Source organism: Lucilia sericata, unplaced genomic scaffold (assembly GCF_015586225.1).
Source record: "Lucilia sericata isolate MDLA Ls3-8-SP2 unplaced genomic scaffold, ASM1558622v1 Contig000185F_arrow, whole genome shotgun sequence".
Taxonomy (NCBI): Eukaryota; Metazoa; Arthropoda; class Insecta; order Diptera; family Calliphoridae; genus Lucilia; species Lucilia sericata.
The window spans coordinates 331,036-357,255 of NW_023994213.1; the positions used below are offsets into that span (position 1 = coordinate 331,036).

Below are 26,220 nucleotides of genomic sequence, written 5' to 3' on the forward strand. Positions count from 1 at the left end.
ATTCGGATTTAGCGATGCTTAATTCTTAATCCAGCACAAGAGTCGTGTTCCCTTTGGAAAATTTCTATGAAAACGGTCCAGCTTACGAACTGTTTAGCGAATATTAATTTTATTAATTTATTTCCATATTAAATCTATACTATTGGCCATAATCGGTTAGAAATTTCTACTTAAACACATTTTGGGTAATATTATGTAAGATAACAAGGTATAGTGTTTTGTTAACGGTGTTTTTTTTGAGTTATATCAATTTTTATGTAAACGAGCGATATGTAATTAAGAAGTTTTTCTCTTTGTTTTTCAATGTTTTTTTTTATATATATAAAGAACGTATTAAATTGTTAATTAAATCCTAAGTACTTCTAAATTAAGTTGAATTCCAAAAGTATCTTCTTATCAAGCGATTGCTGCTAAAGTGCATTGAAGACAAGTTCTGTAGTTTTTATTAAAAATTTTCTTTCTTGCCTTTTCAGAAATATAAATGCAACACATTTTTGAAATTTTAAAAAGGTGTTAAAATTTATTCTTCATTATTTATTTATTTATTTATTTAGTATTTTTTAATTTTTTGAGGAATATTAAACTATTTAGCACTTAAAAATTAAATACAATATTTCACTTATTAACTCCATAATTTACGAAAATAAAATACAAGACTACTTTAACGAATTGCAACAATATGGTTTTTATAATTTTTTGCTCTTAAAACGCCTTTGAATAAACGGGCATGTCCTCATGTGTCAATGGCTGCGAAACTAATGTAAATGCCAAGTTGTAACAATATTTTTCATACACAAAATTGTAATGTCCGCCCCTTCTGGTGAAATGGGTGCCTTTAATACAAAGACTTACTTCTTATATACATTTATGTATGTATTCGTATATATATACTCCTAATTTACCAATACTTATACCTTTATATACTCAGCAAAATCTCAAACTTCTATTGGTATTTGTTAAAATTTCAGACATGCGCTGTGAGTTCTTCTTTTTATTTTTTACGATATTGAAAGGTTTCCGTTTTATCGTAAGTAGTACGCAATTTCTAACTCCGTGCACCCTGTAACATTGTTTGTGTCGAGTTCTAAGCATTATTGGTTGCACACTCTTTCAATCAGTTGTTTTATTGTAAGATTATCGGCACAGATTATAAATTTATAGAAATTATGTGTAAACTTCGGATCTAACTTCAAATATCATCATGTTGTTTTCAATTTAAATATAAATATATTCCGAGGCTATGGTTTTTTTAAATTTAGTAATGCCTAAATCCAAAGATGTCACGGCATGCTACAACGCAGTTTTCGCCACTCACCGCCATTAGTACGAGATCTACAAAATAGGCGTCTCCATAATCGTATTGTATCGATTCTACCTAATAAATGGGATTGTTGTATGAATCTTTAACGATAGCAATTTGTTTTACTGTATACCAGATTACAAGAAAAAAATATACATATCTCGAAATTATAGAATACCTGGAAACCTATAAATTTCAAAAGATAAATACGGTTTAAAACCTAACACTATTTCGATTTAACGAATCAGAGAACTGATTACTGTATACCAGACCACTGTGCCATATTTTTTTATTAAAGAAATAGTACTATCAATGTTGATATATTGTCACTTTTATGAATTTTTTTCTTCTAATTGCCTCAATGTTTATGTGTCAGTTGGACAGTCTCTTAAGTTCTTTAATTCGTGAGTGTCCTTCTTAGGACTTTCACGTATCGTATATAATTTTTAAATATCTTTACTTTCTTTTATGAAAGTATTGTTCACCATTTGTTTTTCCACTTAAAATTTGTCCTTTTAATAAAGTTTTAATACTGTTTACTATTTAGTAGAATATAAGAATGAAAATGAAGGATATGTGTAAAGAAAGAATAAAACAGAGTCCTTGTGATTTCATATCAAATTTTTATATGTAAGAGAGTATATACATATATATATATTCTTCTATTTAATTTCTTTGCTAAAGGGATCCATTTTTTCCTTTTTTATTCTGTTTGCTTTTATATATGGCAATAAGTTTATTTTTGTGTGCTATTTTTGTTGTTAAATAAATACATTTTAGAATAATTTAAATCGTATTAAATTTAATATATTTGAGGGAATATTTAATTAAAACCTTGAAAATATCTCCAAATAATAGGTTGGAAATAAAGTTTTAAAATGCTACGGAAAAGTCTGCTTAGGGAAATGGTTTCATTAAGTACGGAATTAGAACTGAACGGAACTACATAGAACAGAACAGAACTAGAACAGAACTACAACAGAACTAGAACAGAACTAGAACAGAACTAGAACAGAACTACAACAGAACTAGAACAGAACTAGAACAGAACTAGAACAGAACTAGAACAGAACTAGAACAGAACTAGAACAGAACTAGAACAGAACTAGAACAGAACTAGAACAGAACTAGAACAGAACTAGAACAGAACTAGAACAGAACTAGAACAGAACTAGAACAGAACTAGAACAGAACTAGAACAGAACTAGAACAGAACTAGAACAGAACTAGAACAGAACTAGAACAGAACAGAACTAGAACAGAACTAGAACAGAACTAGAACAGAACTAGAACAGAACAGAACTAGAACAGAACTAGAACAGAACTAGAACTGAACTAGAACAGAACTAGAACAGAACTAGAACAGAACTAGAACAGAACTAGAACAGAACTAGAACAGAACTAGAACAGAACTAGAACAGAACTAGAACAGAACTAGAACAGAACTAGAACAGAACTAGAACAGAACTAGAACTAGAACAGAACTAGAAAAGAACTAGAACAGAACTAGAACAGAACTAGAACAGAACTAGAACAGAACTAGAACAGAACTAGAACAGAACTAGAACAGAACTAGAACAGAACTAGAACAGAACTAGAACAGAACTAGAACAGAACTAGAACAGAACTAGAACAGAACTAGAACAGAACTAGAACAGAACTAGAACAGAACTAGAACAAACTAGAACAGAACTAGAACAGAACTAGAACAGAACTAGAACAGAACTAGAACAGAACTAGAACAGAACTAGAACAGAACTAGAACAGAACTAGAACAGAACTAGAACAGAACTAGAACAGAACTAGAACAGAACTAGAACAGAACTAGAACAGAACTAGAAACAGAACTAGAACAAACTAGAACAGAACTAGAACAGAACTAGAACAGAACTAGAACAGAACTAGAACAGAACTAGAACAGAACTAGAACAGAACTAGAACAGAACTAGAACAGAACTAGAAACAGAACTAGAACAGAACTAGAACAGAACTAGAACAGAACTAGAACAGAACTAGAACAGAACTAGAACAGAACTAGAACAAGAACTAGAACAGAACTAGAACAGAACTAGAACAGAACTAGAACAGAACTAGAACAGAACTAGAACAGAACTAGAACAGAACTAGAACAGAACTAGAACAGAACTAGAACAGAACTAGAACAGAACTAGAACAGAACTAGAACAGAACTAGAACAGAACTAGAACAGAACTAGAACAGAACTAGAACAGAACTAGAACAGAACTAGAACAGAACTAGAACAGAACTAGAACAGAACTAGAACAGAACTAGAACAGAACTAGAACAGAACTAGAACAGAACTAGAACAGAACTAGAACAGAACTAGAACAGAACTAGAACAGAACTAGAACAGAACTAGAACAGAACTAGAACAGAACTAGAACAGAACTAGAACAGAACTAGAACAGAATCTAGAACAGAACTAGAACAGAACTAGAACAGAATAGAACAGAACTAGAACAGAACTAGAACAGAACTAGAAACAGAACTAGAACAGAACTAGAACAGAACTAGAACAGAACTAGAACAGAACTAGAACAGAACTAGAACAGAACTAGAACAGAACTAGAACAGAACTAGAACAGAACTAGAACAGAACTAGAACAGAACTAGAACAGAACTAGAACAGAACTAGAACAGAACTAGAACAGAACTAGAACAGAACTAGAACAGAACTAGAACAGAACTAGAACAGAACTAGAACAGAACTAGAACAGAACTAGAACAGAACTAGAACAGAACTAGAACAGAACTACAACAGAACTAGAACAGAACTAGAACAGAACTAGAACAGAACTAGAACAGAACTAGAACAGAACTAGAACAGAACTAGAACAGAACTAGAACAGAACTAGAACAGAACTAGAACAGAACTAGAACAGAACTAGAACAGAACTAGAACAGAACTAGAACAGAACTAGAACAGAACTAGAACAGAACTAGAACAGAACTAGAACAGAACTAGAAAAGAACTAGAACAGAACTAGAACAGAACTAGAACAGATCTAGAACAGAACTAGAACAGAACTAGAACAGAATTAGAACAGGACTAGAACAGGACTAGAACAGAACTAGAACAGAATTAGAACAGGACTAGAACAGGACTAGAACAGAACTAGAACAGAACTAGAACAGAACTAGAACAGAACTAGAACAGAACTAGAACAGAACTAGAACAGAACTAGAACAGAACTAGAACAGAACTAGAACAGAACTAGAACAGAACTAGAACAGAACTAGAACAGAACTAGAACAGAACTAGAACAGAACTAGAACAGAACTAGAACAGAACTAGAACAGAACTAGAACAGAACTAGAACAGAACTAGAACAGAACTAGAACAGAACTAGAACAGAACCAGAACTAGAACAGAACCAGAACTAGAACAGAACAGAACTAGAACAGAACTAGAACAGAACTAGAACAGAACTAGAACAGAACTAGAACAGAACTAGAACAGAACTAGAACAGAACTAGAACAGAACTAGAACAGAACTAGAACAGAACTAGAACAGAACTAGAACAGGACTAGAACAGAACTAGAACAGAACTAGAACAGAACTAGAACAGAACTAGAACAGAACTAGAACACTGAACTAGAACTGAACTAGAACTGAACTAGAACTGAACTAGAACTGAACTAGAACTGAACTAGAACTGAACTAGAACTGAACTAGAACTGAACTAGAACTGAACTAGAACTGAACTAGAACTGAACTAGAACTGAACTAGAACTGAACTAGAACTGAACTAGAACTGAACTAGAACTGAACTAGAACAAGTCATTTTTCAAACATAAATAAATTTTTAATTATCACAACCTACTCTAGATTGCATGGAAAATTGAGGCCAAAATATCCGAAAACCTTAATTCGTAAAAAAAGTCTCCTCACTATATTGTGGAATGACATCCCAATTCTGGCAGCTTTAACTTTCCTGTTTGACAATGATAGTCTTGTGTATGAATGTGTATACATATGTGTTTGGTTCCTTTGTGGGTTCTGCTGATACTTGGCTTAAATATCTCGTTTTTTGTTGGTTTCTGTGGTAAAAGAGCAAAACATAATAACAACAACAAGAAACTTTTCTACACATAAATACATCAACATTATTTTTTCCTTTTAATTTAACTTTTCTTTTTCAATTTTTTTTTTTCGTTGTTTGTTTTGTGCATTTTTGCATTTCCGCTTTTGTTGTTGTTACTTAAAAATAGGAAAACTTTTATGTGGAATTAATAATAAATAAAGTTTGTTGTTTTTGGTATCATCTCACAACTCTTTCTATATATTCTTCTTTTGTAGCATTATAAAAAAAGCTTTAGTTGAAAAAGCTGTTAACTAAAGAAACTCACCTCGCAGTGCTCTCTCTTTTGGTGGTTTAACGGTAACGATGTAGAGGAATGTTTGTTTTGCAAAGCTGCTTGTGTGTGTTGAGATTTACAACAAATCAGTATTGGAATTATAAAAATGTGTCTTCAGTCCGAGATCGACCAACAAACCTGACGAGTGTTTTGAAATAAAAGCGGTGCATTAAATGTTGTTTTTAAATTTTTTTAATTTTGGCGCAGAGTGGGTTAAACCAACAATAATTTAAACAAAAGCTAAGAAAAAAGTGGCAAATTTTATGGAAAAAACAACAAAGTAATTTTTTAATAAAACAAAACCTTAAGGGTTTTAAATATTTTTGGTTCAATTTTTTCAGTTTTAATACTGTAAATTTTTTGTTTAACTTAAGTGTTTAAAAATAAGTTAAAAATTTAGTAATAAATAAAAATATTAAAGTAAAAATCCTTAAAATATTAAAAAAAGGATATAGAAGAAAATTTAAATATTTCCTTAATGAAAAATTAGAAAAAAAATTAAATGAAAGTTAGTGTTAAAACATATAAAATATAAATGTATACATAAGGATTACACAATTACATACAAATACGCCATTTTGGATTTTTTTCCTTCGTTTTACTACAACAAAAAATAAAAAGGACCTCCAAACAAGGAAAAAAGAGGAGAAAAACGAAAAATCAAAAGAGAGGAGCAAACAAATAAAAAAAAATAATAAAATAACGAAATAACTGTATAAAACAAGAACTAAATAAAATATAAGAAAAGCTTACTTTACTCCCTCCCCATTTACACTGAAGCAACAACAATTAAAAAAAAAAATCCCCCAAATTTAAACAGAATTATGAAAACTTATTGCCCATAATATTTTTTCGATAAAGGCATAAACGACATTTTAAACTTTTTTTTTTTTGAAATCATAATTATTTTTATTATTATTACCGATATTAAAGTGTAAAATTAAACTATTTACAAAGTCTGAACATTTTACTCTCCAACTCTTATTTAAACAACAATTACATTAAGTTTCGTCCACAACGTTATCTCAAACCAATCCCGGTTAGCAGTAACTCCTAATATAATTTCCAACATTTATGCCTGCCTAGAAACTTCTACACTTTAACGAAATGTTGACTGCTGCTGCATCTACAAGCGAAGATTTTGGCCACCAGCTAAAGTCCGCTTCACAAACTCATCACAAACATCGAACATTTATGAAAACATCTCGTCAGGTTTCACCAACGACAAGAACACACCGAAAACCATTTGGATTACTACTGGTCTCATCTACAAGATGTTTATCATCGTTATCTTATGGATTACTACTGATGATTTTTGTCGTTACGCTTAGTTGTTGCGTTAATAGCGGTAAGTTGTTAATTTATGTTTACGAATTAGTAATTATAATTAGTTTAACCAACCAGCTGTAAAATCAAATCTTGGGAATGGGAATTTAAAATGGAAATCCTAGGATTTTGAAAAAAAAACTTGATATTATTCTGTTTTAAATTCTGAATGTCGAAATGGCTTCCAATCAAACCAGTTGTAAATTAAGATATTGATAGTGGAATTTTAAACAGAAAAAGGGATTTCATGATTTTAAAAAAATTTAATTATTTCAGAATGAAATTATACATAACCTAGAGCTATCACAAAGTCAATTTCTTACAAGGGGAATGCTTTTAATCTGATTTTAATTATCCTGAAGAACTAATTCCTTATGTGAATAAAAATATTTTTTATTTGAAATATTTTAAAAATTTCGAAACGTGATTTTTATTCACAACATTTATTTAATGAATACTGAGAAATTCAAAAGCTGATTCTTAAAAGTTTTTTTTCAAACAAATGTGTTCATAAGAAATAAATTATTAATGCAGATGCAATTTCATTTTGATTTAAAAAGTTGCAATATAAAAAGAACACATGTTTTAAATGTCATTTATTTAGTTTGTTTTAATTTTAAATAACCGAAAACTATAAATGGAATTCTATATAAAACTGAAGGTCAGGTTTGGTTGGTTATTCAATCAATACTAAATATTGCATTAAGTGCAAAAATAAAAACAAAAACATCTAAACTATAAAAACTTGTTTGCCTTAATAAGAAATGGCAGACTAAAATTTTTTATAACTTAATAAATAAAAAAAATATTATGAATTTACTTTTTTGACATTGCCCACTGTAGCAACTTTCAAAATTTATAGTAAATTTTTTAAGTGAAACAATGTGCATAGTATTGCAAAAGTTTCATTGAATTTATTCTGAGTAATTTTGTAATGTTTTTTTGTTGGTCTCAAAAAAATTTAACACCTTGAAACAATCATGTGAATGAGAAACCTTCATTGTTTTGAAATCTGTGGTATGTTCACATTTTTTGATGTGATTTGGTGAATGTGATTTTTAATTTGACAATTATTTACAATCATAACAAAAAAATCTAAAGAGGTGAAATCACACAAATATTAGCTTAGTGAACACGGTTTAACAAAGTATACATAATTTCGAAATCATTAAAGTTTTAAAGCTTTAATTACCCAGTAAGCAGACAAGTACTATTGGAGCAAAGTGGAAGTTCTTACTTCTTAACTGGTTACCAATAAGCTTACTTTACTTTGTCGGATTTATAATGAGCTGTTCAGTTGATGTCTATGTTTATTAGTCCATTCGCTTACTCAATTCTCCATTAACTTATTATTTTATTACGCCATTTGGAAAGGTTTTGGAATCAATATTTTTTCAAAAAACTTTCTTAGCTAGGCGCTCTAGACGCTACAAATCCTATTCAACTAATTGAACTAATACTATTGATAACAACCACTCATTACGCAGTAATATATAAAATAACTACTACGTTACTCATTACAAAAAAATGTAAAAACAAGGGAAAGTTTTCCATTTCTATAAATTATTATTTTTCGCGAAGTAAACAGATACAGAGTTTTTATATAATAGATATTTGAAGAGATGGAGATATTTAAGAAGTTATATTATTCGATATCGATCTAATACATGAAACAATATGTGGTTTCTTCAATTCGCCATGAGGGAGAAGTTGAGAACGATATGTTAGATTAATGATTAGTTCTGTGACTCGCCAATAGGGCTGTTAGCATTAAAAACCCCTACCGCTTTCTTTTCAAGAGTTCTGGACAATGTTGTAAGTTATTTCACTGCATGTTACATTTCCAGATATGTAGTTTATTATCTGTTTTAAGTATTTTTGTTGCAAAGAAACCATATTAGGGCTCGAACTAACCTTGATAACACAGGTCAATATTTGTTACCAAAGTATACTGAAAAATTCCCATATTTGACTATATTTCAGCTCAAAAGCACTTATATATAGATAAAATGTGTTATGTCATCTGAAAATCCTGTCTTCAGACTTAAACATAAAGGTTTAACCTCTATTATGTCTTAATTTTTCTTCGATATAACTTAACCTAAGTCTTGAAACAACCGTAAATTTTATAAAACTTTAAGTTAATATATCTTAAAGAAAGATGAAAATATAACAGACGTTAAACCATTATTTTAAAGTCAACAGATTGGATCTGAAAGATGACGTAACAGATTTTATAAACGAAGATGTCTTCTAGCTGTTATAAGACCTCAAAATGGCTAAAAAAAGGATTTTTTCAGTTTTTACTATCGTGAATCACAAAAACCTGTTATGAGAAATTCTGAGTACAGATTCGGATTCAGACTCAATCCTTTAGAAATGCACATTTTGGTCTCTGGAATTCAAGTATTTAAAATTTTTATTGGCTTTTGTAATCAATGCTACGATGTGATATTCTCAACTTTGATTCAGGAAGGCGGCAATATCTCAGTTTAATTATAAACATCTGATGTCGCTTTTTGAAATCGGTCAGCTCAAGAAAGAAAGAGACTAATTAGGAGGCTAATCAATCGACTATAAACTTGTCAATAAACCAATCAATATTCTAGTCAATAGACTAATCAATTAATCTATTAATAGACTAGTTTAAAAACCAGTCATTATAATAGCCTATATTCTAGTCCATAAACTAAACAATAGACTTGTCAATAGACTTATATATAATCCATAGTCTAGTAAATATAATAGTCAATGGATTTTAAACTTTCGAATATGCAAAATTTTAGAATTTCGGAGTTTTGAAGTACAAGTTCATCAAATTTTCTCTTAAAAACGCTTTGAACTAAAAATAACTGACATTTTTGAAAACAAATAAAACCAAATTTTGAGTTATGTCAAAATTGTAATAAATGAGCGATATTTTAAACATTTTATAGGTAAATCAATTGTTTTACACTGTTTTTTTTTTTTTTTTTTTTTTTGTTCTCAGCTTAATGATGAAATAATTTATGTGTCATAAAATATATTCGTCGTAATAAATCATTATTAGTTATAGGTTTGTCAGGGAATTCGTTAAATAAAGGGGAATAAAAAAATCGAATTAAATACACATTTGAATATAAAAACATAGATATTAAAAAGTAATTAAAATTTTTTTTTTTTCAAAACTTAAGCTAATGGCATGGAAAATTGTTTGGTAGAAAATGTTAATTATATTTTTTACCAATTATGTTCTTTTACGCAGTTTGTTTTCTTAAAAAGTTATTAAGAACCGAAACCGAGGTTATTAATTACGTCAACACAGTTTAAAATTTTAATGGGTCAAATAATATTGCTATTTTATTTATAAATATAGTCCTTAGTATAGCCCACGTTTTACTAATTTCGTATATAAACTATTTCAAAACTTTATTTTCAAATAAGTCGGTCCATATGTAGGTATGTATTTATAAATTTTAAAATCAATTGTTTTTCAATTTGCTGTTTTCTTGTCAGCTTAATGATCAAATAATTTATATGGCATAAAGTTTATTGTCTGGGAATTTCTTAAATTCGAGAGAATGATCAAATTATATTGAAATTAACTAACGCTAAAGGCGTGAAAAATTGTTTGTTCGCAACTTTTAATTACCTTTTATTTCTGCCTTTTACGCAGTTTTTTGCTATTAAGAACCGAAACCGAAATTATTAATCACCACAACACCATTTCAAATTTGAAGGGGTCAAATATTTATGTAAAACCATAAAAAACAATGTTTTGTAATATTTTATTTGGAATAAATATTTAAAAATTTAAATAATTTGTTTATGTATAAAACAAACAATTAACAGTTCATTGATCTCTTTTAACTGGACCTTTAACTTAAAACAAAAACATTATTTAATTTTGCTTTGAACAAAATATTGTATATGATGGGACCAACTGTTACCGTTTGGTTGTTGCGGGTTTTAAATTTCACCTGTGTTTTTTTTTTTTAATTTATCTTTCAATAATATCCAAACTCCAAATCCTGTTTTCTTTCTTTTCTTAAGTTAATTGGTCTCATTAATTATAAATCAAATAAATGATTTAGTATTAAAACCCATAACTACATGGTGTAGAAATAGCAGTTTATTTTTAGCAATGAATTTTATTTTTGTTTTAAATAACGATTGTATCAATACATATAATTAGAAGATGACTGGTATGTTTGTTTTTTAAAATTTAGAATTATGCTAATTAACTAGTCAACGACCCTAAAATAAACATTAAATGTTGTCAAAAAGATCCCGGAACTTTCTGATATTTTCGAAAAATTTCCATTAGTTTGTTATTTATTTAAAAAAAATTTTTGATGAAAGTTAAGTAAAGTAAACGAACTTTCACATTATTCAAATATTTGATAAATAAGTGGATCTAGAAAATACCTGGTTCTACTTAACTTATGAAAAATATTTATTTATTTTGAGATCTATAGTTCATTCTACAGCGCAGTTTATAATCATCCCAATAATCAAGATTAATAAAGACACGACTATAACCCTCTATAAAGCGCCATTAGAACTTGAGTCTGCAGCTAGGCTATAGTCTAGTCTATTGTAAGTTTATTGGTATAGTCTATAGTCAAGGCAATAGTATATTCTCATGAATATAGCCTAGTCTACAGTTAAAATAAATGCTATGGTCTGGTCTATTATCAAGACCATTGTCTAGTCTATTGTCAAGACTATATTAGTAGTACTCAAGATTCTAGTCCTATAGTTAAGTTAAAAACTCATCAAGACTACAAGTCAATACTCTTTACTATGCTTTAGTCAAACTATAGTCCAGTCTATAATCAAGACAATAGTCAAGTTTTTAGTCAAAAATGTAGTCATGACTATAGTCAGTACTACAGTCAGTACTACAGTCAACCTATAGCCAGGACTGTCGGCAACAATATAGTTAAGATCATGTTATAAAAATTATTACTATTATTATAAACTCCCGGTAGGATAGTTAGTTGTGTGCTAGTCTGTCGTTAATTTAATTCCCACTAGAGATTCTGGGATCGCACAACAGGCTCTAATTTTGTATATACCTTCAATCTACTTACTTAATGTCAAGTCTATAGTCAAAACTATTGACAAGAATATACTTAAGTCTGTTGTCAAGTCTATAGTTAATACTATAATCAAAACTATATTCAAGAATATCCTAAAATGTATAGTCAAAACTGTAGTCAAGTCTATAGTTAAGATTATAAAAACGACTACAATCAGGAATATAGTCAAGTTTTTAGTCAAAACTATAGGCAAGTCTTATCAAGTAAAGACAACATAATCAAGATTATTATCTAGAGTTAAGTTAGCAAGCTGATTATACATAAGTATGTGTTCAAAAACTCTATAAATTAATTTGAAAATTGCATTTTATTTCATTGATTTCTAAAGACCCTCAGGGTCAATATTCAAACATTTCAAAATCCTTAACTCATGTATTTTTTTTTTTTTTAAATGACTTTCACTTGCACTTGTAATTTTGAATGCGCATGAAATTTGACTTTCTATTTTTTATTACGAAAATGTATGAGCATTCGACATTGTTCAATAGTACCTTTTCAAAAAGTACCCATAACGAAAAAAGGCATTTTGTTGCATTGGCTTTTGGCATATCAAGTAACGATTACTTAATAAAGTTTACATCAATGCTAACGTGAGATCTTATTTATTTAATATTTAAGTTTTTGCTACATGGAACTAGTAGTAGAGTATTTTTTATTTTTTTAAATTCATTGTTATTACATTGAACATAATTTGTTTTGACTTCATTTAGTTACACATATTTTTTTCGGTTGACTATTCTGTACTGGTTTAAAGCCGGTAAATCCGGTTAAAACTCAATGACAATTAAAATAAAAGCAACAGGCAAATAAATAATTTCGTCAATGAAGTATTGCATCACACACTTTTTATATTTATATAAAACTAAACAAAACTGTAATAGTTTATATTTGTAAGCCAAAAAAATAGTACTAACAAAACTAAATATGTATGCAGTAGACAAACAACGCCTACCAAACAAAAAAAGGCAATTTATTAAAAAGTTGTGTTTTTTTAAATTAATGCCATCATTTGAACTGAAAGTTTCCAACAAAAGCATATAAATATTTTAAATAAAACTGTTGCATATTAATAGATTCATGTATATGGTCACAAAAATCTACTACAAATAATCGTATTTATAGTATAAATACTATTTTGTGATTACGTTAACTTTGACTAAACAGCTGGCTAATTGCTATTGACCAACCGACCAGTTGACCAACTTGATCAAGCATAAAATGTGCAATGATAACGTTAATTTATTGTTAATGATCGTCATTTTGTTTTTAGATTTTATTAGTTTTGAATTTTGTTCATTCATTTTGTGGGAATTTTAAATATCTAGAAGGTTTGCAGATACGTACATACATACATATGTATTTCTATAATTTGCAACGTAAAGATCTATTTTTCAAAATTATAGCAAAAACTATAATCAAGGGACTAGTTTTGACTAAACTTAAGGAGTCTGGTTGGCTGGTTTACGTGGTAGAGTCGAAGAGACTCCGTTTTGACCGGACCACTCCACTCGTTAGATGTAGTATTTATAGTATTAGATCCAGCCTGTTGCTGTGAGAAATCTGAGGATATCTTACTATAGACTAGACCCCTAACTTAAGGGGTCTAGTCTATAGTCTAGTCTAAAGTCTAGTCTATAGTCTAGTCTATAGTCTAGTCTATAGTCTAGTCTATAGTCTAGTCTATAGTCTAGTTTATAGTCTAGTCTATAGTCTAGTCTATAGTCTAGTCTATAGTCTAGTCTATAGTCTAGTCTATAGTCTAGTCTATAGACTAGTCTATATATTCTAGTCTATAGTCTAGTCTATAGTCTAGTCTATAGTCTAGTCTATAGTCTAGTCTATAGACTAGTCTATATATTCTAGTCTATAGTCTAGTCTATAGTCTAGTCTATAGTCTAGTCTATATTCTAGTCTATAGTCTAGTCTATAGTCTAGTCTACAGTCTAGTCTATAGTCTAGTATATAGTCTAGTCTATAGTCTAGTCTATAGTCTAGTCTATAGTCTAGTCTATAGTCTAGTCTATAGTCTAGTCTATAGTCTAGTCTATAGTCTAGTCTAGTCTATAGTTTAGTCTATAGTCTAGTCTATAGTCTAGTCTATAGTCTAGTCTGTAGTCTAGTCTATAGTCTAGTCTATAGTCTAGTCTATAGTCTAGTCTGTAGTCTAGTCTATATAGTATAGTCTATAGTCTAGTCTATAGTCTAGTCTATAGTCTAGTCTATAGTCTATAGTCTAGTCTATAGTCTAGTCTACATTCTAGTCTATAGTCTAGTCTATAGTCTAGTCTATAGTCTAGTCTATAGTCTAGTCTATAGTCTAGTCTATAGTTTAGTTTATAGTCTAGTCTATAGTCTAGTCTATAGTCTAGTCTATAGTCTAGTCTATAGTCTAGTCTATAGTCTAGTCTATAGTCTAGTCTATAGTCTAGTCTATAGTCTAGTCTATAGTCTAGTCTATAGTCTAGTCTATAGTCTAGTCTATAGTCTAGTCTATAGTCTAGTCTATAGTCTAGTCTGTAGTCTAGTCTATAGTCTAGTCTATAGTCTAGTCTATAGTCTAGTCTATAGTCTAGTTTATAGTCTAGTCTATAGTCTAGTTTATAGTCTAGTTTATAGTCTAGTCCATAGTCTAGTCTATAGTCTAGTCTATAGTCTAGTCTATAGTCTAGTCTATAGTCTAGTCTATAGTCTAGTCTATAGTCTAGTCTATAGTCTAGTCTATAGTCTAGTCTATAGTCTAGTCTATAGTCTAGTCTATAGTCTAGTCTATAGTCTAGTATATAGTCTAGTCTATAATCTAGTCTAGTCAAATCTAAAACTTTAGAAGTTTTACCGAGGTAAACGAACAGCTTCATTTCACTTTATTTTGCTAGAATGTAAGTTAAATTTTTAGCTGACACTAGAAACATCATATTGTAGAATTATATAAATTAAGACCTACATGTCAATTACGTTTGTATACATTTACGTTTGTATAACATTTATACATACATATGTACATACATACATACATACATAAATATGTATGCGAATTACTGTTTAAATATTGAAAAAATCACATTTTATTATCCAAACAATTGAAATGTAACTTTTTTTTGTGTCAATTTTGCGGCATTTTCCCCCAACGTTTGTATGCAATAATGAAGGTGTAGTTTTCAGTGTTGTAAAGAAATCACGTAGTTATTTTTGTAAATATTGCTTCATATTTTTGCTCACATAAAAAAGCAACAAAAAAAAAAACACACACACAAAGAGTTCAGTGAATACGATTGTAAAATAAAACAAAACAATCAAAGAATCTGTTAAATACGTCTGCATGATTTTTCAGCAGCTTAAAAAGGCCTAAAACGCAAATACAATAAAAAGAAATAGAAGACAACAAAAGCAAAAACTACTAAACTAGACGTATTTACACGTATTCTTACGTATACAAACGTAAGTACGTACACCCAACCGTGCCAGTACCAGTCGGTTAGTGAATCAGTCAGTCAACCAGTAAGGCACAAATGACGGACAGACAAACAGTTAGTTGATCATTTGTATCTTATGCGCGCGCACTACTCATACTAGTTTTAACTCCGAGTATTATTTATTTGTCTGCTGGCTGCCTATAAGCCCACTGACCCGGCTGCCTTTTTGCTTTACCACCCTACACACTTACCTCCCTCACTTATTGTGTCTATTTATTCATACATTGACTTCATTTTGCGTCAGTTGCATAAAAAAACAATGGATGGGTTAAATGGTTACAGTTTTTTTTTTTTTTTTTTTTGTTAACTGGTACTAGTACGAATTTTAATATTTTTTGGTAGTTTATATTGGCATATAAAGCGTGTAACTTTGTCTTTATATTAGCTAATACGAGGGTTAAGAGATAAGTCAGGAATATAGGCAAGACTACTTACTTAAAAGTATATCTTAATAATTTACCCTATAGTACTGACTATGTTTCATATTTTCGTCTATAGTCAGTTCTAGTCTCCTGTCTATAGTAAAGCCTATAGCTAATAGAATAGTCAGCACAAGTCTATAGTCAAGTTTATAATCGAGACTATAGTTTAGCTATTAGTAAAGTCTTTAGACCTGTATATTGTAATGTATCTATTAGAGTCTATAATCAAGTCTGCAGTAAATAATATAGACAAATCTATACTAAGGACTGTAGACAACAAGTCTATAGTCAAGACTATTGGAAAGTCTGAACAATTTTATGGTCTACAGGCAATACTACAGTGACGACTATGGACAAGGCTATAATTAAATCTACATACATATATTTAGGACTATTGACATGTCATTAGTCAAGACTATGGTTCAGTAAAAAGGCATGTTGTATATTCAATATTAAAGTCTATAGTCCAGACTTTGCTATGAATATAGCCAATAATATAGTGATGATTATTGACAAGTCTATGGTCAAGTCTATTATAGACAAATAAAAACAAGATTATAATCTTGAAATTTGGAAATAATGTCATGTTCGATTCATAATATTTACTACCGAATTCATTCCAGATATGAATTATTTCTATGTAAGGAAGTTTTGAATACTAATTTCCCAGATGTCAGACTTTTCACACCACCTTCCTATTTAAGTGCTTTAACAAACATGGTATAATTTGTACCTCAATATTAGCCTGTCCGCCAATCTATGTATCCGGTCAGTGTAACAATTTAAATTTTATTTTTTATAATGCTCTGTACATACATAACTAAATATTTATTTATTACTAACTTATTTAATGTATTTGTTTTTGGTCGAGACTTTAGTTTGTTTATATTTGTATTTTTTCTTGCTCTGTATTTATTACGAAATAATTTAAAAACTGCATTTTTAATGCATTAACCATGGGAAAATGCTGCAACAGTTTTTTTGTTTAATATATTTTCTGTAACATACTGAATTAATAGTAAAACTATAAAGTTTTTTACGATCACATAATAAGTGTGACTTGTAAACAAAACAAAAGTAATATTAGGTGAATTGTGGTTGGCCTGGTCTGACTTAAATTAATGATTTTCGATTTGGCTTGAAAAAAAGTAAATTATATAATGAATGTGACTAATACTTAGTTATGTAAAATGAAGTTTTACCTTTCATATTACCTTTTAACATTTTTTGTATGTATTTCAAAATTATTGAGAAATTTTCAAATTGAAATTTTGAGGTTATTTAAAAATGTACTGGATGTTTGTAAACTAAATAATTTTATAACAAATTAGTTGGGATAAATACATGTATCATCCACAAGACTATGATCGTACTGTATCGCCTTTCTTAATATTATATTTGTAAAATCTTAATAAGTCTTGCAATGCTACTAGCACCTTATCAGTATTGTTCTTTCAATTTTGTTTTGTTCTACACTTCTTGCGCACACAAGAAAACATTTCTTTTGTGATATTTTTTTCTACCTACCGTTTCTGCATCCACTGATCGTACTACTAGTAAACGTATCTACAACAAAACACACCATTAAATAGTATTTTATCTCTTGTTCATTTCATTAGCGTCTCACTAACGCACTACTAAAATAATTTATAATTCTCATTTTGTTTATATTTAAATTTGTATGTATAGTTTGAGTTGAAGACGAGAAAGCATACTTACCTGGCGTAGAGGTTAACCGTGATCAAGAAGGCGGTTCCTCCAGGGTGAGGCTTGATCATTGCACTTCGATTGAGTTGACCCCTGCGATTATTCCTAATGTGAATAACTCGTGCGTGTAATTTTTGATAGCCGGGAATGGCGTTCGCGCCGTCCCGACGTAAAATAATAAATTTCAATTATTTAAACTGATTTTTTTTTGACAATTTTCGAAAGGACAATCCAGTACACGAAACAAATACTTTAAACATGTGTTCTTGAGCGATTATTTAATAAAAAGAAATGAAAGTGAATTTAAAATATTAAATATTAGTAAAACTTTAAGAAATATTTTAAATAAATGAAGAAAAAACTAAATTTTTAACTTCAATAAATTAACCATCTTCTTTCTCAGCAGGTATGACTTTTTCCAATACTACCAGGCATGGAAAATTCAGTACTGTAGTACTTATTCAGTAATTTTTCATTTCGAAAAATACCGCGGTACTCCCTTTTGATAAGAAGTCCACATAGTATTCAGTACGTAATCTACAATATATTTTATAGTCTGGTCTATAGTCTAGTCCAGCGGTTCCCACCGATTTTTACTTCGCGGACCCCTTGAAGAACTTATTTAATTTCGCGGACCCCCATACATATTTTGATATCTTATTGTTCTAAATAATTGTCCATCCGAAAATTGACCTAGTCCATTAATCCCTAGGTCTAATAAATGTAGAGATGTCATATCTATAAAATATTCCCGTACATTGAGAATATATAATATTTCAGATAGGTTTTCAATTGCATGTTTTGAAGATAGAATGACTTCATTGTTGATATGTTAACATGATGTTTAATTTTATGATCGTGAGATCTTTCATATTCATTTTTCTTCAAGGTAGCGAAAAGGTTTCTTTATCAAATATTGTCACATGTGCTTAAGGAGTCACGTTTCAAAAATTTGTTGCGATTGCAAAGGGTGAACTGAGTAAGTGAGCTAAGTTTTCGGGAAAATAATATAAGAAAGTTGGACTTCTTCTATGTTGTTGCGGAATGCGTTATCCGCATAATATATGATTTGAACTCTTTGTTAAAGTACTGTGAATTTGGAACTTAAATTTGAATTTTAAAATACCAACGAATTATTTTACTTCATGGTTTTTGGCTACATATTTACGCGAAACGCTATGGATTTTCTGATGTTAATTTAATAATATCTATTGGTCGACAAAATCAAGTTAAAATCTGTGTATCACGTCGGATTGGAATATTTATAAAGAGATACATAAAGAGTCACCTCTGTTTTGAAAATATATAATTTTAGTCCTTTCAAACAAGAACACTTTTGCTTACAATTTGATAAACTTAAATCTGTAATAAGCTTGTCTTTGAATTGAACTTCATACTCCGGAATACCAGTATCCCTAATTTAATTGTAAGGCAGAGTATTATTTGTCTGAAATAAAAACCATTATTTCAGTACATATACAGGAAATAAAAATTACAAAACACGCAATACTTTACTTCATAAAAGTTATACAATAAATTTGTAGGGCCTAGCTTCTTCCTGATAAACAACCGAAAAAATAAAATTCAAAAAGTCACCAAAAAATTTGGGATTATTGCACAAAAATTGGAGATATTTGTACATACATATAAAAGAATATTGTTTATTCATGTTTTTTTCGTTCGTCTTCGCGGACCCCCTAGGATTTTACTACGGACCACTAGGGGTCCGCGGACCCCCATTTGGGAAACGTTGGTCTAGTCTATAGACTAAACCATTTTTCCACTAGACTATTTTTCCGCCAGACTAGGCTATAGACTAGTACTGAACAAAAGGAGACTAGTACTATATTAATTTTCCACTAGACATTTACATAGTCTAGTCTATAGTGTAGTCTAGTCTGGCCTATAATCTATTGAAAATTAATTAAGTAATTTAAAGTTAGTTATAAGTAGTATTTCAAAATTTAAATTTTCCATGCCAGGTTATACATATGTATGTAGATTACTTCCTTTATTATACCCTACACCACTTTAGTGGTGCACAAATCCAATATACCGATTTGTGCTGATGTTTGTAACATACAAAAATATTCGTCCTAGACCCACCTTAAAGTATACCAATCGGCTTAGAATCGTTTTCTGAGTCGCTGAGCTATGTCCGTCCGTCTGGCTGGCTGTCCATGTAAACCTTGTGCGCAAGGTACAGGTCGCAATTTTCAAGATAATTGGATGAAATTTGGCACGCACGTTTTATTTGACCCAAGGAGCCTATTGAAAATGGTTAAAATCGGTCCATTATTTCACCTAGCCCCCATAGAACAGAATCCCCCAAAAAGGGCTTCTGAGCTCATAATTATGTTAAATATACAGATATATTGATAAAATACGGCACAACTAAGTTTTATATAAGTCTTGATGACCCTGCAAAATTTCATAAAGATCGGGCCCCATTTGACCCTAGCTCCCATACAAAGTCCCCTTCAGAAAATTACTTAAATGTCCCAAATTAACTTATAAACACAAATATCGCGATAATATAAATATATTCACAAAAATTTTATCGGGCTTGGTCCATATTGCCCCTAGCCCCCATATAAAGCCTCTTTCAGAAAATTAGTTTTTCATCCATAAATTGCTTAAATGTATCAGAACAAGGGAATATTGAAGATAAATGCTTTATTATGAAAAATAAAAAAAATCCACAACATTCTCTTTCGTATTTGGCTACTTCTAATAATTGCCTCAACAAATTTGAAAAATTGCACATTTTTATTAAATTTTCTATCACTTTTTGCACTAATTTCTAAAACTTTTTTCATAAATATTCTTATATGCCGATATAAGTTAACATTTGTTTAATATTATACAACAAAAATGTCTAAAGTGTTCGATTTTTCAGTTTTAATAGTGCAATTTAAATTAATATATTTAAATATGTATATTTGTTTAAAAAGGTGTTTTAAAATTTGCTAAAAATTTAATACAATTTAGTTAGGCCGAGCGCTGGTCGGTGATTTTCTTTTGTCGGGCCATTCGTTTTGTTAAATGATGAGAAAATGTTAATCAAAGGGGGTAGTGGAAGAGTTTGGAAAGAAACAAATTTGTTGAAAAAAGTCTAATAAGAAAGGTGTGAAAAAAATGGAAATATTGTTTTTGTATGCAAGGAAATAAAAACGGGGAATATCGTTATATTTATCTTTCAGTCTATAGTCTAGTCTATAGTCTGTCCTATAGTCTAGTGGAAACTTAATTTAGTACATTGGAACCCAAAAAGTAGTATTTATCAAAAATTTCAATTTTCCATGTCTGAATACTATCATTACATATTCAATTATTAACAATCGTATCATCTAACAGCAGCAACAAATTGAATGTTATTCGAATAAAATATAACCAAATAATAGTAAATTATAAATGATTAGTAGCAACAATACAAAATTTAATCTAGTTACACGTCCCAACGTTTACAAACATTATCAAATAAAATCCTCCCATATTTAATCTAGACAGCCATAAAACAGCGGGTGTAAAGTCTGCCCGTAAATCAAGGGAACACTGGCATACAACTGCTCCCCTTCGATACGCTTCTTCAGGCCATATCAAGTGCGAACAGTAACAATTTAGTTTCTTTTCGTACTAATCCTGTACAGATTGTCAAACAATTTGCTAAGATTAAATTAGCCCAAGCATTATGTTCTTCGTCTGGCAAATAAAGTTCTGGATGCAATAAACTTTTATGCGTATAATATTACTCCCGTCGTACTCTAGCCAGGCATGTACATATGAATATGAGCGATTGGAGTGAGTATAATACATATTTATCTGTAGCATCTACAAGTTGGAAAAAATAAATCAAATTTAAACATGTATGAAAGCAAAAAATAATAATATTGTTCAGGTTTTTACAAACATATTTCAAGAGCGTTACTGGTTTAGAAAACTAAAAAGGGATGGAAATTGTACTGAAGTCGAAGTAAAATAGTACTTTTTAGAAAAGTAAAAAATCTTCTTTATCTGTCAAATAAGCAATGCACTAAACTTGCTCCAAAAAAAGTTCGATTTAAATTTTTTTCTAATCGATAAAAATTGTATATAGTTTATAGGTCTCTTAAGTGCTATTTTGAATAGACTTTTATAGTACTTTCTGTTAGACTTTGGCCTGTCTAATGACTTTTATATTAACTAGTTTAGTGACATTTCAAGGAATTAGTACACAGAGGGAAAAAGAAATATACACGTCTGGTACCAAATTGACACCAAAGAGTTTATAATTTTTTAATAACATCCGTTGTCAAAGTATATACATATGTTCGACAACGAATTGTTGCAATGTTGACAACGTTGCATTGTCAACACTGCAACAATTCGTTGTCGAAATCTAAATTTTATACACATCCGTTGAGTAATTGTTAACAAACGTGGTGAGCTCACTATTGGCAACGTATTGTTTGTCAATAGTGAGCTTACCACGTTTGTTAACATTTAGACAACGGATGTGTATAAAATTTAGATTTCGACAACGAATTGTTGCAATGTTGTCAACATTACATAGTGTTGCCGTACTTACGTATATACTTTGACAACGGATGTTATTGAAAAATTATAAACAGTTTGGTGTCAATTAGGTACCAGGCGTGTATATTTCCTTCTTCTCTGTGTACTCTTTGTTGGTATTCGATCCCCAAATGTACAATGGCCATTTTGTACAATTATAAATTTATTTACATAATAATCTAAAAATGTACTTCTGACATAAAGTTCAACGGACTACCGACATTGGTCAATTTTTAACTAAACTTCATTACTAAACTTAATGTGGTTAAGAAACCTGGAAGAGGTTTAACCAGATAAGCAGTAATAACTTTTATTTGTTTCGGATTACTTTATTTATCCGTTCGATAAAATATTATATAATTTTGAAGGACTTTTAAGTGTAATTTTAAATAGACATTTAAAGTACTTTTTACTAGATTTTGGACTAGTCTTTAACTAGTCACGAAATCCCAAAAAGTACAAATATTTACCTTCCGCAAAATTCATAACTTTTAACTCAACAAAAAGTACTAATCAACTCAATAAGTATTTGCCATCGCTGACTCAGCGTATAGACCGACAGACAGTCTATTATATTGCTGTGTTGCGGTTTTAATAAACTGTTGGATGGGTGGATACCACAACTACCTCCTCACACTTGTGGTTACCAACAATATTCACATATATTTATTAAGTAAAAATACAGGAACCAAAATTGATGCAAAGAAAAAACAATAGAAGCAAAACTACCCTTGTATTTGCTCAGCATTCACTGGCATCCTTCCATTTTTTCAGTACAACTCCCAGTCGTTTGTAGCGCTTTATGCTTTTTAGCTCAATTTCCTATGTTTTTTTTTTTTCAAATTCGCAGGTTGTTTTGGTTGAAAGTTAATGTTCAGCAAATTTCTAATCTTTGGGATTTAAGTAAAAGTTTTGCTAGCAACTCAATTCCCCCCTCGCAGATGATTCCAAAGAAATATAAAAATATATATTTCTCATCAATTGGTAATATTATTTTTTATCAACAGCAGTTTCATAGTGTAAAAAAGGAATAATATACATAAATGTGAATGTTGTTATCCTACTGAACACTATGGGTGCTGTTTAAAAAATAAGTAGTAATAATCATAATCATGTGTTGGTACTGCATCCCTTATATTCAGACTACAATCTCCTTGTTGTTACACCCACTTTGTATCATTTACAAATCCTTAAAATTGTTTAATGTTGATTGCATTTCTTTGAGTTCATTTATCAAGGATCACGGCATGGTGCTGCTGCAGCTGCTCTTTCTGATAGAGCGGTTAATAATAATAAAAATAATGATGATGATATTTACACGTGAACACTATCTGAAAAAGCGAATATGGATCTTATCACCATATTACTGAGCAAAAATTTAGGAAATTTGTAAAGTTATTATTTGCTTCCGTTATCATAATATTTGCACAGAAGAAACTTATTCCCAGACACAGTTGATATTCTTCAAAGTCCAATACTAAATATGTATGTATATTTATTTTGGAATGAAGATTCCTTTATGGATCCACAAAAATAATATTTCTAAGACCAAACTTTAAATCGATAAAATCTTGTAATAATTATCAACAGTTACAGTGTCTCCATACTGCCTCATTTTAACAGTTATTTTCGTTTTTCTCCAATCTTTAAACGGTCGGTTAAAGTTAAATTCATAAACGTTGTTGGCATTAACGCTTTTTGATTTTGATTGAGTCAGCTAAATTTTTATTCGATTTAAGTTGTCTCTTCTCGTTGTTTCTTCGTCATCTCCCAATGACTTTTTTACTTCCTTTTTACCCTTAACGACATTGATTCTCTCTCTTTATCTAATAGTTCAGCATGAAGGTAGATTTTGGTTCAATGGGCTGGAGGGTTGAGGAAAGATTTTTCTTTTTTATAAAACATAATAAATATATTTAACGTATTTATGTATATTGTATTTATTTTATAAGGATTTTCTCTTTAATGCTTTAAGTTTAAGTAGATTGTTGTTGTTTTTGGTATTGTTGTTGTTATTTTCCTATCTATCTATCGAGGTTGTGTAGAGGGAAGATACATGTTCCAGGTTGTATTTGTTTTTTTTTTCTTCTTCCAAGTATTGTTTGCTCGATGCTTAGAAAGAAAGTAATGAACTTTTTAATATCATTGACAATGACGACGACAACGAGGACTTAATCAGTTTCCTTTTATTATGTGTTAGTGTGTGTGTGTGAGTGAGCGTGCGTGTGTGCAGACAAGCCATTGTCACCGTTGTTAATGGAGATGGAAATGATAATATAAATTACTGTAAGATTAAAACGAATTTAATTATCCAAAAAGGTAGTAAATGAAGTTGTTATGGAAGTTTTATTTTATTATGTTTTTGATAAAGAAAATTTAAAAAGTTTTGTGTAAAGAATGGAAATTATCAATAAATTTAAATGAATATTTAAAGGAACAAGTGGATAATTAACACAAATATTCATTGATACTTATATACATATCTACAGGTGATAGTCAAATTTAGGAAAAACTTGGAGGAATGAAAATACTAAAATTGTAATTTGTCATACGCAGTATTTTCTTTTTTCAGTCTATAGTCTAGTCTCTATTCTAGTCTATAGTCTAGTCTATAGTCTAGTCTCTATTCTAGTCTAGTCTATAGTCTAGTCTATAGTCTAGTCTATAGTCTAGTCTATAGTCTAGTCTATAGTCTAGTCTATAGTCTAGTCTATAGTCTAGTCTATAGTCTAGTCTATAGTCTAGTCTATAGTCTAGTCTATAGTCTAGTCTATAGTCTAGTCTATAGTCTAGTCTATAGTCTAGTCTATAGTCTAGTCTATAGTCTAGTCTAGTCTAGTCTATAATCTAGTCTATAGTCTAGTCTATAGTCTATAGTCTAGTCTATAGTCTAGTCTATAGTCTAGTCTATAGTCTAGTCTATAGTCTAGTCTATAGTCTAGTCTATAGTCTAGTCTATAGTCTAGTCTATAGTCTAGTCTATAGTCTAGTCTATAGTCTAGTCTATAGTCTAGTCTATAGTCTAGTCTATAGTCTAGTCTAGTCTATAGTCTAGTCTATAGTCTAGTCTATAGTCTAGTCTATAGTCTAGTCTATAGTCTAGTCTATAGTCTAGTCTATAGTCTAGTCTATAGTCTAGTCTATAGTCTAGTCTATAGTCTAGTCTATAGTCTAGTCTATAGTCTAGTCTATAGTCTAGTCTATAGTCTAGTCTATAGTCTAGTATATAGTCTAGTCCATAGTCTAGTCTATAGTCTAGTCTATAGTCTAGTCTCAAGTCTAGTCTATAGTCTAGTCTATAGTCTAGTCTATAGTCTAGTCTATAGTCTAGTCTATAGTCTAGTCTATAGTCTAGTCTATAGTCTAGTCTATAGTCTAGTCTATAGTCTAGTCTATAGTCTAGTCTATAGTCTAGTCTATAGTCTAATCTATAGTCTAGTCTATAGTCTAGTCTATAGTCTAGTCTATAGTCTAGTCTATAGTCTAGTCTATAGTCTAGTCTATAGTCTAGTCTATAGTCTAGTCTATAGTCTAGTCTATAGTCTAGTCTATAGTCTAGTCTATAGTCTAGTCTATAGTCTAGTCTATAGTCTAGTCTATAGTCTAGTCTATAGTCTAGTCTATAGTCTAGTCTATAGTCTAGTCTATAGTCTAGTCTATAGTCTAGTCTATAGTCTAGTCTATAGTCTAGTCTATAGTCTAGTCTATAGTCTAGTCTATAGTCTAGTCTATAGTCTAGTCTATAGTCTAGTCTATAGTCTAGTCTATAGTCTAGTCTATAGTCTAGTCTATAGTCTAGTCTATAGTCTAGTCTATAGTCTAGTCTATAGTCTAGTCTATAGTCTAGTCTATAGTCTAGTCTATAGTCTAGTCTATAGTCTAGTCTATAGTCTAGTCTATAGTCTAGTCTATAGTCTAGTCTATAGTCTAGTCTATAGTCTAGTCTATAGTCTAGTCTATAGTCTAGTCTATAGTC

The 26,220-nt window shown here is 30.1% G+C and overlaps 1 protein-coding gene and 1 non-coding gene across 3 annotated transcripts in view; both read left to right on the plus strand.

Moving 5' to 3' along the window:
- Positions 1 to 5,770: 5,770 nt before the first annotated feature.
- Positions 5,771 to 26,220, plus strand: part of LOC119601684 (protein Skeletor, isoforms B/C) — a 51,998-nt gene continuing 31,548 nt past the window's right edge. The window contains exon 1 of one of the 2 annotated variants that reach the window (XM_037952809.1): positions 5,771 to 7,029. In XM_037952809.1, the coding sequence (XP_037808737.1) occupies positions 6,789 to 7,029 (241 nt within the window). In that variant the 5' untranslated portion in view covers positions 5,771 to 6,788. The remainder of the gene's footprint in view (positions 7,030 to 26,220) is intronic. The other variant, XM_037952810.1, reaches the window with a different exon arrangement.
- Positions 17,695 to 17,859, plus strand: LOC119601697. Its single transcript, XR_005231264.1, has one exon. It is a non-coding gene; the product is annotated as a U1 spliceosomal RNA (small nuclear RNA).